The sequence below is a fragment of the Rhinolophus sinicus genome, linkage group LG09 (genome assembly GCF_036562045.2).
Source record: "Rhinolophus sinicus isolate RSC01 linkage group LG09, ASM3656204v1, whole genome shotgun sequence".
Lineage (NCBI taxonomy): Eukaryota > Metazoa > Chordata > Mammalia > Chiroptera > Rhinolophidae > Rhinolophus > Rhinolophus sinicus.
In genome coordinates this window covers 116,654,050-116,669,322 of record NC_133758.1, presented here as the reverse complement: position 1 = coordinate 116,669,322, position 15,273 = coordinate 116,654,050, and the positions used below count along the sequence as shown (strand labels likewise).

The 15,273-nt window shown below is 61.9% G+C and overlaps 1 protein-coding gene across 2 annotated transcripts; it reads right to left on the bottom strand.

Moving 5' to 3' along the window:
• Positions 1–1,044: 1,044 nt before the first annotated feature.
• On the bottom strand, positions 1,045–14,110 carry MYO1G (myosin IG). 2 transcript variants are annotated; one of them, XM_019731627.2, is made up of 22 exons: positions 13,923–14,110; positions 12,496–12,704; positions 12,271–12,364; positions 11,398–11,563; positions 11,126–11,179; positions 10,520–10,615; positions 10,198–10,317; positions 9,208–9,417; positions 8,964–9,109; positions 8,468–8,582; positions 8,185–8,355; positions 7,914–7,984; positions 7,040–7,114; positions 6,762–6,894; positions 5,924–6,090; positions 5,419–5,626; positions 3,577–3,800; positions 2,893–3,037; positions 2,289–2,393; positions 2,019–2,132; positions 1,376–1,530; positions 1,045–1,287 (listed from the first exon to the last, which is right to left on the bottom strand). In XM_019731627.2, exons 1-22 carry the CDS (start codon positions 14,015–14,017, stop codon positions 1,131–1,133), a joined length of 3,030 nt encoding a protein of 1,009 aa, XP_019587186.1. In that variant the 5' UTR covers positions 14,018–14,110; the 3' UTR covers positions 1,045–1,130. The 2 variants fall into 2 exon arrangements, with proteins under 2 accessions (XP_019587186.1, XP_074197188.1); XM_074341087.1 differs by lacking the exons at positions 11,126–11,179; positions 11,398–11,563; positions 12,271–12,364; positions 12,496–12,704; positions 13,923–14,110 and adding an exon at positions 10,840–10,952 and having other exon boundaries at positions 10,520–10,725.
• Positions 14,111–15,273: the final 1,163 nt, after the last annotated feature.

The window sequence follows — 15,273 nt, the reverse complement described above, 5'->3', positions numbered from 1 at the left end:
TTCACTGTGTGATTCTCTCAGCTGGGCTGCAGGTTTGAACACTTTCACAATAAAATGCTGGGGAAAGTCTTCCTGAAGGTGGCCTCTGAACTGGACCTCTCTGTGGGTACCTGAGACGGGTGGATGAAGTATCATTCCCTGGGACCAGGGTAGTCAGGTTTGGACATTTGGGGTGCTGAGGAGAGTGAACAGGGAAGTTGATTCTGGTGGGGACACCCCCCGAGGCCCCTGCTCCCAAGGAGCTTTGAGATGGATCCATGGGTGCCCACCTATCCCAGGTGCCCTCATGGGAGAAGTTCCCATAGGTGGGGGATCCCACTGCTGCTTGGGGGTGTACTTGGCACAGACCCCTTGGATGCAGCCACTTTGCAGCCTCCACTGTCCCCCCTGGGTCCTGTAGGCAGTGGGCCCGCCATTGGCCACTGTGGTCCCACTGTGGTTGCTCCCTCAGGGGCCTGGCAGAGAGGGGGAAGGGCAATACGACACCCACCCGGTTTTAATGACAAATGCAAGTGGAAAACAATGGGATCTGCCATCCTTGGGACTGGTGGGGCAGGTGTCCCCCATGCACCCTCACAGCACTCTGGGAGGCCCTGGCTGCTCCCCCCTAGAGGTGGGGTTTCCAGGGCCTGGAATGCCCACACCCAGCACCGACAGGCAGTAGCCAGGGCAGCGTGGACCCCCCAGTCAGCTGGCGGAGACTGCTCGATGCCCCCAGTGTGCACTGGGACCCCTGGCCTCCCCAGTGGCCTAGTAAGAACAAGGACAGGAGTCCTATGGGAGGGAGAGAGGGAAACGGCCCATGCTGTGGGGACAGTCTGAAACCTGTGGGAAGGGGTGGCAACCTGGGGCCTAAAGGGCATCTTTCCTCTCAGACCAGGGCTCCATGTCCAGCTGGTCCCTAGGCTGAGGCCCCACCAGACTGGGCCCCCAGGCCTCCTCCTCCAGTTCAGGTGACCCCCCCAGGAGTCAGCAGAGGACACTGGGGTGACACTTGCCAAGTTGGCACAGCCCATGCACGTCCACCCTCAGACACAAGCCTCCTCAGCATGCACGCAGCGTCCTTTATTGCCCCGCGCTGCGGGGTGGGGCCTACGGGGCGGGCGGGGTGGACAGGCGGTCAGGCCGGCTCAGCTGCTGGGCCACAGGAGGGTGAAGGCGCCGCGGCTGCAGCGGAAATCTGGCTCCGGCTGTTCGGGCCTGGGCTCCACTGACACCAGGCGCCTCGAGCCGCGCTGGTTCAGGGGGATGCAGTCGGAGACACGGACCTCCAGGGCACGGCCCTGCCTGCAGCGCGGGAGAGAGGGAGGGAGGTCAGGCTCCGGCGGGCCGCGGCCGTTGCTCCCCCGGAACCCCAGCCGCCAGTCCTGCTCACCCCTGGCAGTGGGCGGCCAGCACGCCCACCAGCTCCCCGACGCGGTTGTCCAGCGGTGGCCGTGAGCGGTGCAGACACACCACCAGGTCGTCCAGGCCCCGCGCGTGCAGCACCACCAGCTGGTCCCGCCCGCTCGTCACGCTCAGCCCGGTCACCTGAGGGGCTCAGGGTCAGGGGGCAAGAGGCCCTCCTCCCGACCCTGTGCCCGCGCCCCACTGTCTGTCCCCCCAGCTCCTCTTCCTCCCCCTGCCACGGAATGCTCCCGAGCTCCAGCCTGTGGGTGTGGAACACCTGAACAGCGCCGTGGGACTGCAGAGCTGACCTTTGTTTCACACAAGTAGCCACAGGGGTCTTGGGTACGGGCCAGATGCCCCTCCCCCCTTGGAAAGCCATAGGACCTGGGCCTGGACCCCTGCCCCAGGGTGCTTTTTGCCCTTTGGGAACAGGATCTGCGGTTCCAGGCAAGTGTGTGGATGGGGAGACCTCCCGGGCGGAACAGGTGTGGGGAGAGGGCCCACCTGGCAGGTCAGAGAATAGAGCAGGAAGGGGCAAGGGGGGGGGGGGCAGCCAGCCGGAGCAGAGGCTGTTCTAGAAAGTTCCAGACATCCCAGGTAGGCAGGAGGGCAGGGGCACACAGGCTCACCGCATCCAGGGGCACGGCCCGCATCACCCGGTACTGCCGGCTGGGCTCCAGCTTGTACAGGTGCTGGTCAGTGAGCAGGAGGGCCCGGTCCCGTCTCTTGTTGAAGCGGTTCACCTGTGGGACAGGTGCCCTTAGGGATACCTGCCACCCAGCGCACCCTCCCTGGCCTGTTTTCTCCCTGCTGGGTTGGAGCTATTTCCCAAGTCCCAGGAGCAGACGTGAGACCTTTAGGCTGAGCTGAGGCCACCGTGCCCTCTGCCCACTCCTCACCTTTCGGACGTGGCTGGAGAAGAGCACGACCTTGAAGCCGTCTTTGTCCCGAAGTGTCTTCAGACGCTGAGCGAACATGCTGGAGGCGGTGGGGTTGTCGGTGGCCTGAGCACAGATGGGGGCAGCTTGGGACAGGGTCTTGGGACCACGCTCAAATAACAGCGACTCTCGGTGAATGGCACAGCTACCCTACACCTCAGGAAACCAAGTCAGGCTGTGCACCCGCCTCTGCTGGGTTCCCTGCAGGCCCCGTGCAGACTCCACAGCCTGAGGTTCCAGGCATCACGTCTGTGCCCTCCGGCCCTGCTCGTCAGGCCTGGACCGATGCTGAGCACGCAGGGGCCCGATGTGCCTGGCTCCTCCACACGACGGCCACCTGGGCCGACCCTGAGCCCCTGAGCCTCTCTATCTCCTGCAGACCTGGGCCAGGGGCATGCTGACAGCGCCCGCCCACGGGAGGGCCAAGGAGTCACAGGTGGGGTGCGGTGCCTGAGGTCAGGGGAAGGGGAGTGGGAGCAGGGTGGATGATGAGGTTCTCAGTAAAGTCCCGGACTCAGCCTTGAGCCCCTGTGTGGCGCCCAGTCCCCAGCAGCCCAGCACTCACGGAGGACAGGTAGTCTTGGGACCAGGCGCGCCGGCAGCCCCAGTCCTGCCGTAGCTCCTGCAGAGCCCCCATGGCGGCCACCTTGGCCTTGATCTGGGCCATGTCTGAAGGGGGGATGTTCTTTACCAGCTGCTGGGCCCGCCACCTGGAGATGGACAAGCGCTCAGATGGGCCCCTGTGCAGCCCTCATCCTTCCCCATCCCTGGTCCTGCCCCCCAGAACATACTTGAATGCCCTTTCATGCCCCTTCACCCACTGGAGGCCAAGCCTCTCAGTCTGGCACTGGCTGCCTTATGTGTCCCCGCCACCCCTTCCATTCTGAGCACGCTGGTTGCTATGTGCTGCTCTCCCTGAAGAACTCCCACTCAGCCTTTGAAGCCCAGCTCAGAAGCAGTTTCTCCCTCTCCCTACACCTGGCCCCCTACCGTCCCCGGCAGATTCCCCTCAGGAGACTGAGGCCTGTGTCCCCTTGGAATGACCAGCGGCGTGCTGGGGATGGCAGAGCTATGCCACCGACTGTGGGGCATGGGCAGCTGGCTCATGTGCTCAGCCCCTGCTTTGCCGATTACCAAATGGGGCTCATGTGTTTCTAGGCAGCTCCGAGGGGTTCCGACGACCAGGTCCAGGTGTTCAGTGGGTGCTAGCTGAGTGGTAAAGAGCGAGGGGATGACCCAGGGAGCATACCTGCAGAAGAGCGCGTGGCAGGTGTCCTGGAAAGGCTGTAGCACAGCAGGTGGCAGTGGCCAGACAAGGTCGCGGCCATAGAGTGGGGGCTGCCGTGCTGCCTGGAACTGTCGATGTAGTTCTGCCAGGTGAGCGCGCACCTTGTGCCTCCGGTACCAGCGCATGATGGTGTAGACAGCTCGCAGTCGGCGGCAGCGCCACCGTGCCAGCGTGCCCCGCCATGCCTTGGGGGGCCAGGTGGACACTGGGTCAGCCCCAACCAGGCCTTGCCTCACTCACCCCATCCCCACGGCCCCCACCCCCGCCTGCTCTCCTGTCTTTCCTAAAAACACCCTGCCGGTCGTTGGGAAACCCATCTGCCCCACACACTGGCAATGGGTGCTGGGTGGGGTGGACCTGCCCCCTGGCACCTGGGAGCTGCTTCCACCTGGCTGGAGGTTGGTTCCATGGGAGTGCCCTGCTCAACTCTTGGAAAAGAGCTTCTCTGTTGATCCAAGCCTTTTAAGCTGAGACCTTGAACAGCTGGGGACTCCCAGGTGCCCCCAGGGAGAAAGTATGTAACAAGAGGGGTGGGAGCAGATGCAGCCCCTTTCCTGCCTAGGAAGGGCAACTGCCAACTGTCCCCTTGGAATCTTGACCTGGTCAAGATATAACCAACCTCCCACTAAGAGACCCTGAGATGGAGGGGCACCCCAAGAGTGCAACCATCAAAACCCAGATCAGAAACCCTACAAGGCAGGCAGCCCAGCCAACCAACAGATTAAAACAGACTTAAGCAATGTCACATGGGCTGCAGTGTGACCCCGACTCAGACAGGAGACAATGGGAGAAGCGTGGGTGTCAATGGGGACTGCATGACAGCAACAAATCATCAGGAACTTTCTAAACCCCGTTTCTGTGATGACAGTGTCGTGTCTTGTTCTCACAAACAATCTCTGTATGTTAGAGGAGGTAACAGAGATATAACTAAGTGCAGTGTGCCACTACTGATGGGATTCTGGGTTTTTAAAGATGCAACGGGTGATAGTGGGACACTTGTAGAAATTCGAATGCTGCCCACATGTTGGATACTGAGATGTGCAGATTATATTTCAGTGTCAGGTTTCCTGAGTGGCTCGCATCAGTCAGCCAGCAAGTGGACGTCCTTATTCAAGGATGGGCCTGCTGAAGTATTTAGGGCTGTCATTACTTTATGTGGGTCAGGAAATATAGAAACATATACATACAGGAGTACCTGTATGTGTGTGCGGAGAGAGTCAGAGACAGGGAGACAGAGACCAGGTGGGGAGCACACAGCTGTTGCAATCCAGGTGAACAGTGATCAGTGTATGAATCCTTCAGCTTTTCCGTAAGTGTGCAATGTTAAAAATAAAAAGCTACGGGGAGAGCGGAACAGCCCTTGTCCTCTGGAAAAACACACTGAAAATATAAGTGCAACGATTTGCTTCAAAATAACTGGGATAGAGGTGCAGGCATCTATGCCAAACCATACTGGTCACCGGGTGACAGGTGGAGCTGGGCAGGAGGAGCGTGGGGATTTAGTTCACCATTCTGCATACTTTTCTCTAGGTCTGAAATCTTTCAGAATCAATAAAGAAAAGAAGAAAAAAAGGATGGAAGGAAGCTAGATGCCTGAAAATCTTGTTTGAGCACCTGAGTCCCCCTGGGCCTGAAGCTGTGGCCACAGGACTGAAGTGACCTAAACCAAATCCACTTTTTGCTTAAGTCCGTTTCAATCGTGGTGTGTCTCCTGTTAGCCACTCGGGAAGTGTGCCCGTGGGCCTGTCAGCTCCCCTCCGGACGGCAGACGCCCCCCGCCCCCGCCATGGGGCCGCGGCGCACCTTCTGCAGCAGCAGCACGATGATGGGGATGAGACGCGCGCGGCTCTGCTCCAGCGTGACCAGCGTCCGGGGCGAGCGGATGAAGAGCTTGCTGTGGCCGAAGGCTACGTCCCCCTGCAGTCCGTGCTGCTCCAGGAGGGCACTCACGGCTGCCCGGTCAGAGCCCAGCAGGTGGTTGGGCCACGTGTATTCACAGGTCATCTTGTACCTGTCACCGCAGGATAGGGCAGTGGGCTCCAGGCCCTGGGGAGTGGGAGCGTGTGGAGCCACGCCATCTGCCCCGCCCACACATGCCACTCAAACCTTGACCCCGCCCACAACACCCAGACCACGCCCCCTCGCGTGTCACGGAGGGTCCGCGCTGACTGTCCTGCAGCGATCACAGAGCCGGCCTCCACTTGCGTCGATGTCTGAGAAGCTGCTTTCCCTTTCCGCCCCCTGCCGTCCCCTCACCCCTTGGATTCCACACGGGGACACGGCCCACGGGGACGGAAGTCTGGCTTACCTGAGCAGAAATCGGGGGTAAGGTTGGCGGGAGGCGAAACCGGCCCTGCGGACCCTTACGTTCTCCAGCAGCCCCAGGTACGCGACCTGGTGGCGACAGTGGCCCTCGTCCAGCCTTGCAGCCACCTTGTCTTCATTGGGCTTGATGCAGCGCACGTAAAAGGGCTCCTGGGGCAGAGAGGACGCTTGGGAGTCCAGTGTCCACCCCACAGCGACGGGGTAGGGGCGGCAGGTGAGCTCGGGTGTGCCGCCTCTATGCCTCCCCCGCTGCCATGGACTTGAGGAAGAGGCTCTTGTGGTGGGAAGGGGAGGCCCAGGGGCCAATGGTGGGTCAGGAGTAGACTGAGGGGTGGGGGTGGCGGCCAGACCTGGCGGAGCAGGAGGCTGCCGGCCCCAAGCAGCAGGGAGCCGGCTGAGCAGTCTCTGGACGGTCTACTCTTAGGCTGGTCCTGGCATGCCCGCCAGCCCCCTCTGACTTTGGGCTCCAAGCTCCACGAGAACCTAGTGTGTCTCTGCTATTGCTGTGGCCGCAGCTTCCAGAGGGTAATGCCAGCTGCTGGCAGAGCCTAGGCTGGGCCAACCAAGTTCCAAGCAGAGTCTCCCCAGGCCTGTCCCCACCCAATAGGCAATGGGCCAGGGGGAGCTGGCTCCAGACCTATGTTAACTTGAGCCTCCTGTGCACTGGTGGGTCCCTCCCCGCTGGAGTGGGGGCTCACAACAGACAGGAAGCAAACACCTCCTCCCCATGATGTGCAGAGGCAGTTGAGGGCCCGACTTGACACCCAGGCACAGATAGAAGGATCTGGAAGGATCCAGGGTGGGCTGGGGCTGGGGGGTACCTTGGAGGCCAGGTTTCCCACCAGGGCCACCATGGAGTTCTTGAAAAGCGTGCCGGCTGTCAGGGGGCGCTTGGTCACCTCTGTGATGTCTTGCTGCCCGTCTGGCCACATAGCCCGCAGGGTGGGGTCCATGCTGTGGACACAGGCTGCATGCCCAGCTGCCCTCAAGGAGGGCGGCCCCCACCCCAGCTCAGCCATTTGTAAGCTTCCTGGCCATCAGGCGGGGGTCAGAGCTGAGCGTCTGGGGGCCCTGCCAGCCCGAGCCCTGGGCCACTCACCTGCTGTACAGCAGCCGTTTGAAGTCCTGGAAGAGGGCGTCCCTGTTCTTGTCGATGAAGCCCTGCGCTGAGTACCTGGGGGCCAGGACGGCGTGAGGGCCACGGCGACTCCTCCACCCGCCTCTGTCCTCACAGGTCACTTCTCTCCCTTCCCTCTCACTCCTGAAGGTGACTGCAGTGGTTGTGCCCACTGAATCCTGCTCTAGTGCATACATGCTGCGTGACCTGGGACGAGTTACTAACCTCGCCGTGCCTCAGTGTACATCACACGCCCAGAACATTGCCTGTATATCAAGGATTGAAGTAACAAACAGAACCCCGGGGTCATTGGCCTGTTTTGATCCTGTGTCACTGAGATCCCTTGTCGTGTCCCTTGACTGCTAGAAAGCTCAGGGCCAGTCTTGGCCCACGTGCAGCTCTGCATAGGCTCAGGGTACAGGAGGGGACAGCCAGTTCTCCTGTGAGGGACACACATGTCACCTCACACCCTCTTTGGGATGAGCCACATGACAGGTTAATTAGTACCAATCATGCAATTTCTGAAGGACACCGGACCTGTGTGCTCTGTGTGTGGCCTGAGGACCAAGGGGCTTGTTAGAAATGCAGACTCTGGCCCGTCTGTCCTTGGTGCTGACTGGCACCTTAGGAGGACGCCTTGCTCAGAATGTGAAAGGACTAAGCCTGGGCTCAGGATACAGGCCCCTCATGGCTGCACCTGGGGTGGGGCCCAGATGTGGGCGTTTTTCTAAAGCTCTCTGGAAGATTCTATGCTGCGGCAGGGCTGAGAACTGCTATCTTAAGAGCCCTGTGGTGAAGGGCATGTTTTCAGTGTCTTCAGACTGATGGAGGACCCAGGGTGTGGTGGGGGCCTTACGTGACGTCCCCTGCATAGTGCTTGATCCGGAAGTCTCGGCCAAACTCCATGGTCTTGTCCGTGGGGCAGAGCTGGTGGGGGGAGGGGACAGGCCAAGGTCAAGGTACAGAAGGGGGGGTGTCTGCAGGAAGGAGGTAAACAGTCCTGCAGAGGAGGCCAGGCCACCACTAAGGCCCCACTGAGACAGGCAGTGTGGTGCTTGTGGGGCACGTGACAGCACCAGGGCAAGCTGGGGCTATGGGAATGGGGGAGACCGCAGGGGGCGGGGCACCTGGCGGCTGGTGTAGTGCGGGTGGTGGCGGTGGTGCGTGTCCAGGGTCTGCAGGAAGATCCGGTCGGTGATGGTGCCCGCAGTGCTGCAGGCCTCGTCCAGCACGGCGAGGATGCCCCGGTGGGGCCGCTCCACCAGGTCCACGATGGTGGCGTTGTTGAAGTACTCCACCTGGGGCGGAGCGAGCAGGGTGGCTCCTGAGCCCCACTGGTGGGCCTGTCCCCCAGTGGTCTGCTCCCCGCCTCTCCCACCAGGCCCGTGGCACAGGGGGCCCAGCACTCACGGTCTGCCAGGCGATGCCCTCCCGCTCGTACTCCTCCTGCTCCTGCTTCAGGATGAGCTGGATAAAGAGCTGCTGCAGCTTCTCGTTGCAGTAGTTGATGCAGAACTGCTCGAAGCTGGGGGTGGGAGCCAGTGAGTGTGCAGCCTCCACCCGCCGTGGGCGTTCACTCCGTGTGCAGTGAGGGCAGTGTGGCAGCCTCGCCCAGCAGCTCCCCTGAGGCTCCCCCGCAGGGTCCAACGCCAGGCCCCCAGTGGCCTCACTGTGGGGTGCCTCTCTGCACTGGGCCTCACCTTTACCCCCCAGACCCCACTTGTGGCACGCACGCTCATGGCGAGGGGAAGCAAGCCAGTGATTTTGCCCACTGGACGGGTGGCACTGCTGAGGCAGGCTTAGGGCATGAGCCTGGGGTCAGGGACCAGCCAGGACAGACACCAGACACTTGCTCCCCGGGACTGAGGTTGGGGGACAGCGTGGGATACGGTGGCCGGCCACCCACCTGTTGACAGGGAACACTTCAAAGCCGTAGATGTCCAGCACACCAATGACTGTGTCCTTGCCATCCCTGCGTGGGTCCCGACCCCGTGCTTCCATGACACTGTTGATCCGGTTCACCACCCACTCAAAGAGCCGCTGGTACACTGCCTGGGGAGAGGCCAGGCTGCTTCTGGCTGCCTCTGGCCCTGCCTCCTCCAGGAAGACCTACTGACTGGACCCCCCCACATGGCCTGTCTCTGGAGTACCTTGGCACAGGCGTCCCGGGCGTAGCTGGCCTCAGCTGCAGTGTGGCCCTTCTGAATGACTTCCCTGCCTCCTGAGGCCACAGTGCGAGCCAGCAGGCAACGCAGCACCAGCTCCCGGGATGTGGCTGTCAACTCAGCCACGTGGTCCACCAGCCTGTCCTCAGCCACGGACAGGTGCCCCTCCTCTGTCTCTACAAACTCGATGTTTCCCTGGTGATGGGAGAACCAGGAAGATTCAGGCTCCACGTCCCCGGAGAGCCTGCATGCTTTTCCCCAGGGGACGAGGGAGGGAAGGGAGACATAGTGGGAGTGGCACCGAGCAGCCCAAGGCCTCCTGCCAAGATCATCACCTGAATGACCCCATAGTATCCTCTGGAAGCCGGCTGTGTGCCGCCTGCTCCCCATGCCGCCTGCTCCCCGTGCCACGTGGTCCCCATGCCGCCTGCTCCCCGTGCCACGTGGTCCCCATGCCGCCTGCTCCCCGTGCCACGTGGTCCCCATGCCGCCTGCTCCCCGTGCCACGTGGTCCCCATGCCGCCTGCTCCCCGTGCCACGTGGTCCCCATGCCGCCTGCTCCCCGTGCCACGTGGTCCCCATGCCGCCTGCTCCCCGTGCCACGTGGTCCCCATGCCGCCTGCTCCATGTGCTACCCAGGAGAGATCGGAGGCTCAGAGGAGCTGAGTAACCTGCCCACAGACACACAGCTCCTAAGTGACAGAGCACGATGCTCAGCTTACTGTAGCCTGGACTGCCCTTGCCTGGGCTCATCTACCAGACATGGACCTCGCAGCCTGACCAGCCACGTTCTGGACACACGGAGCCCATGGCTCAGGGTCTGGTCTCGAGGAAACCCACAGCTGAAGCAACTTGGCTTCAGCAGAGGGAGGAATGGGCCAGCTATGGCTGGGTTGTCAGGGGACAGTCTCCTCCAACAGGGGCGGCTGGGCGACAGCATGTGGGCGGTGTGGCAGCCCTCGCAGCCAGGCTCACCAGGTGCAGTATGGCGGCCAGGATCCGGTGCACGGAGCCCACCTCCTCAGCACTGAAGCCAATCACCTGCATGGCCTCCACCACCGCCTGGTGGTGGCTCCTCTCCTCGCTGTCTGAGGCCTGGGGAGAGGGGGGTCAGCGCCCAGTGAACCCCGTTTCCTCAGCACAGTGCACATGCTCACCCACTGCAGCCCATCCCCGCATCGCGCCCTATTCCCTTAACTGAATGCCTGCTGACTCAGGGCCACAGCAGTCCCGCCACCCTGGGTCCTGCTGACGCTGTGACCACCAGCACCCGGCCCCGCAGCCCTGCCCCACTCACACTGAGCCCAGCGCCCTGGCGCGTAAAGTTGTACAGGGCGGGGTTTCTCTGCAGGTGCAGCTCTCGCAGCTCCGAGTCCTCACAGCCCCGCAGTACCTGGAGGACACACCTGTCAGGCCCTCCCACACATGCCGGACAACACGGAGGACGCGTCCTTCCGTCGTCCTTGACGCAGCAAACCATGGAGCTCAGTGATGGTGTGGATCCTGCCCGAGGACAGGGAGAACCCACTTCAGGGCCAGACATGGTTATACACCTATGTTTAGGCAGGACTCAACTTGGTGGGTACGTAGACACCAGTGTGTCCAGAGTGAGCTCACCTCAGTGGGTTAGACATGGTATAGATGTGCCTGTGTCCCAGAAGAGCCCACCTCAGTGGGTCTTGCCCAGTGTAGACACCACTAATGTCCAGGTAGAAATTACTTCAGTGTCAGACAGGGGACACCACCCGTGTCCAGACAGAGTCCACCTCAGGGTCAGCTAAGGTGAAGACAGGGCTGTGTCCAGGGAAATCCCACCCCAGGGAGGACGGTGCAGAGAGGGAGCAGGGGATGGACTGCGGGCAGGTGACCAGAAGGGCTGCCCCACCTGGCTGCCTTGGCTCACCTGATAGAACGCATGGAAGTTCCTCTCGCCCACGTGCTGCTTGAGGACCCGAGACTGAGGAGAGAGGACAGTTGGACCCACGCGTGGGTAGCGGGGACTCCCAGGGGACCTGCCCCAGAGCCCCAGGGCAGTGCTGGCAGGGGGGTGCTGGGCCTGGCCACAGAGGGAGCCCCGCCCGGGGAACCTGGCACGGCAGAGAAGGTCTGCTCCCTTCCAGGGCCCCACGTCTCAGAGGCCAGCATGCCGGCACCCTGGCGGCCGGCGCAGCCCACCTTCTCCAGCAGGTAGCTGTGGATGTGCCCGCCCACGGGGTCTCCTTTGAAGTCAAAGTTGATGTCCATGTACTTTCCAAAGCGGCTGGAGTTGTGGTTGCGGTTGGTGCGAGCGTTCCCAAAGGCCTCCAGCACGCAGGTGGACTTGAGCAGCACATCCTTGACCCTGCACGGGCAAGGGAGGGCTACAGTGCACAGACCTCCCATGGGAGTTGTGCCCCGTCCAGCGTCCCTGCCTGAGGCCTCACCCCACACTGCCCCTTGCAGGCTGTGGAGTGGCCCGTCCCCCTGAGATGCTGGGAAACGTGCCTGCCAGGGGCCTGTGCTGGATGGGCATGGTCACCGCACCGCCTTCCTAGACCTGCAGTGAGGACCTGGGTCTGGCTCTGCCATTGACTTCCAGGTGCAGGTGGAGCAGCTGCTGGCCACATGTGCTTGGCAACTTCTGTCTCCCCGAACCCCACCTCACCCCATGTCGACAAAAAGAGCGGGTTCCCACACAGGAAGCTGTGAGCAGCTGGTAAGCAGCCAGATGGCACCGATTTCCGGGTTCCTAGCCTAAACCCCGACACCTGGCAGGACATCCACAGCCCTCCTGGCAGCCGGCCAAGTTCTCCACTCTGTCTGGTGCCCCCTGAGCAGCCCAGCACCCATCTGTCAGCCCTCCGTCCCTCATCATCTTCCCGTCCCTAGTGGCAGGGCGCCTGGCACTCGTCTTGCCTCTCCTCGGTTGAGGTCCTGGGTGGGGCCACCTGGAGTCTTCCTGACAGCTGAGCCCCGGAACTTGGCCCGAGCTGGCTCAGTCGTGTCTCCTGCTTCCCCAGCAGGCGTGAGGTCCAGGGCCACCCCTGCCCCAGCCCCACCTGCCCTCACCTCTCCACCTCGGCCCTCTGGCTCGGATTGGTGACGGCTGCGATATACTGCATGATGTGCTTGCTGGCTTCTGTCTTCCCTGCCCCACTCTCCCCTGCCGGACAGACGCAGTCAGCATTAGCAGCCATTCCCCCTTGACCAGTCCCCTGCATACCCCACCCTGGGTGCTCCGGTCACCTCCCATCTCTGACCAATGAAGACGGTGGGTCCCAGGCAGGGAGGTACCTGAGATAACAATGCAGGTGTCCCTGGACCTGCGTTTCATGGCCCTGTAGGCAGCATTGGCCACGGCGTACAGGTGGGGCGGCCGCTCATAGAGCTCTCGGCCCTGGTACCTGGCGATGGCCTCGGGCCCGTAGAGGGGCAGCTGCTGGTAGGGGTTCACGGACACCAGCACCTCGCCAATGTAGGTGTAGATGCGGCCCTTCTCGAATCTGGTTTGGGAAGGCGGGTCCTCAGCACGATAGGCCATTCGGAGCCTCAGGAGGCCCTAGCCCACCCCCAGGGCTGAGCACTGAGAGCGGGGGTGGGGGTGGATCTGAGTGCTCCCAGGGCCCCCCACTGCAGTGTAGTGTTGGGGTCAACACTGCTCTCCATGGGGGTCCTGATGTCACAGGAATCGTGACCCGCCCCCCCCCCCCCCCATTTTATGAAGGGATGAACTTGCCCAAGGCCACACTTGGCAACAGAGCCAGTAGGTAGGGAGACAGGCTACACAGGGAGAAAGGGCCTGGGAGGCAGAGGGAGGGGCCTGGGTTGCTTCCTGTCTCAAGGCCTGGGCGGGGACCCAGAAGCAGAAGGGGACCCCGCCCAGCCCCACCCAGATGGCAGGTCTGGAAAGGGTACGGGGCGCTGCCCTCCCCCAGCACATCCGGACTTCTCAACCCTGTCCCCGTCCCCGCGGGGGCGCCTGTGACGTCCCTCTCTCTTGACCTTTCTGCCTGCTCCCCGGCAGTGTCTGGGACCTTCCCTTCCCTTCCCTCCCGACCATCCGGGTTCCTCTTCCTGGCTGTGTCTGATGTGGGAGTTCCCTGGCAGCCGCTCTACACCCTCTTAACTGCCACCTGGGCCCAGCTCAGAGACACTCTCCCGTCTACAAGCTGCATGGCCCAGGGCTCAGTGTCCCACGTCAGAATGGAGGTGGTGATGCCTGCGGCAGGCTGGTTTGTAAGAGCGAGGTGGTCCCATTTAGCTCACACCCCAAACGAGAGCTCACTTCTGTCCTCTGACTCCAACAGTCTGTGTTCCAGAGGTGAAGCCAGGTCCTGGCAGCCACCCCATGTCACCCCGAGTCCCTGGTCCTTCCGCCCTCCACCAGCTGCCACAGAAAGTCAGGCCCCAGGCCACTTTCCCAGCTGCGCCCCCAACACCCCACGTGCCCGACACACAGCTCAGCTTCCCTCAGAGGCCCTAGGGCTCAGCAGGGTCCCACGAGGGTGACGGGCATCTGCCCAGTCTGAGTGCCAGAAGGCACCCGTTGCGTGGGAGACGGGGGTCCAGGAGTACATTCCAGCACGGACCAGCCACCCTGGCCCTGAGGGGACAGTCCTGTCTGCCCCAGGACCCTGCGTTCACTGACTGTGGCCAGTGGCAGAATATGCAGCCCCTGGCCCCCTGGAGACCAGGGTGAAGGGCCAGGGCCCTGGGCCCACCTGAGCTTCAGGTTCTCCATGAAGTCCTCCATGGTCACTTGGTCCAAAAGCACAAAGTCCGGTTTACCGCACTGGGGGTCTTCCTCGTCCTCCATCCTGCCGCGGGGAGTGCCCAGTGCAGGTCCCCCACCGACAGATGACTTTCTGTGCAGAGGGCGGAGGGAGCAGGCCCGCCCACTGCCACAACCTCCCGCCACCTCCCCTGGGGGAACAGGAAGTGGGTTCCGGCCTGAACGGCTGCCCTCCCTACTTGCCACTCCCTCCAGAGGGGCTCTGACCCGCTTCCTGGTCCCCAGCCTAACAGATGCTCTGGAGGGTTCTTGCTGGGCCCTTAAGGAAGTCCACTCCTCACCCCCAGCCGTGGACATGGTCCCTAGATTTCCCAACTGGACTGGTCGCAGACTTCAGCGCTAGGTGGATTCTAGGGTAGGTGCCTTGTACCTTCACAAAAAGTGAGAAGAGCCCCCTCTGGAGCAGGGCCTAGGCTGCAGCAGTCCTTAGGGGTGGACACCAGGCCAGGATGTCACAGGGCCAGTATCTGAACTCATCCTGCCAATGGCAGCCATGGACCGGGCCCCGCCCTCTGGATGTTTCCCAGGAGGTTCCTGTAGGTGCTTGGGGCCCACCCACCTGTCCCACCAGGAAGCCTCCCTTCTCCTTGCTCTTGGACCAGGCGGCGCCTGTAGAAGAGGCTCAGGTCTGTCTCCAGACAGCATTCCTGAGCAGTGTCCTCCACACGGGCAATTCCCTCCCATTCAGCTTCCAACGGGCCAGAGGCTTCCTCAGATTTGAATCACCCACCTGTGCCTTTGGGACTCTGCGCTCAAAAAGCTAACTTATTTAAAAATTGTCTTTCAATCAACTTACTTTTTAAGCTTTGAAGTAATTGCTAGATATGTAAGTTAAGGGATTTTCCCCTCAAACAGCTCGTAACCAATACGGAACGAAGCTGGAAAGGGCTTATTCAGGTGAGCACTGTGCAGCCCAGGCCAGAGCCTCTCGAGGACGGCGCATTGGGGCTCCTCTGGGAAAACGGGGGTTGTTTCACCGTCACAGCTCCGTCCCCCCCAACCCCCCGCGGAGGGTGCTTTTGCAGGGCTTTCCAAACCTGAGAAGCTGGGGTTTCACTTCCCTAAACCTCCGGGGTGGCCATTCGGCTTAGTTAACGGTGAAAGGAGCGGGCCGTTCCAGGGAAACCTCAGGGACTGAGACCTGAACTTGGTGCCATTTACAGGAGTCACAAAGTGGTTCTTTGGGGTTTTTTACTATGTAAAAATGTCAAGACCATTCTTAGGTTGGGGACTGGTCCATGGGTGGAGTTTGGTCCTGGCTGTGGAGCTGTTGCTGTGTG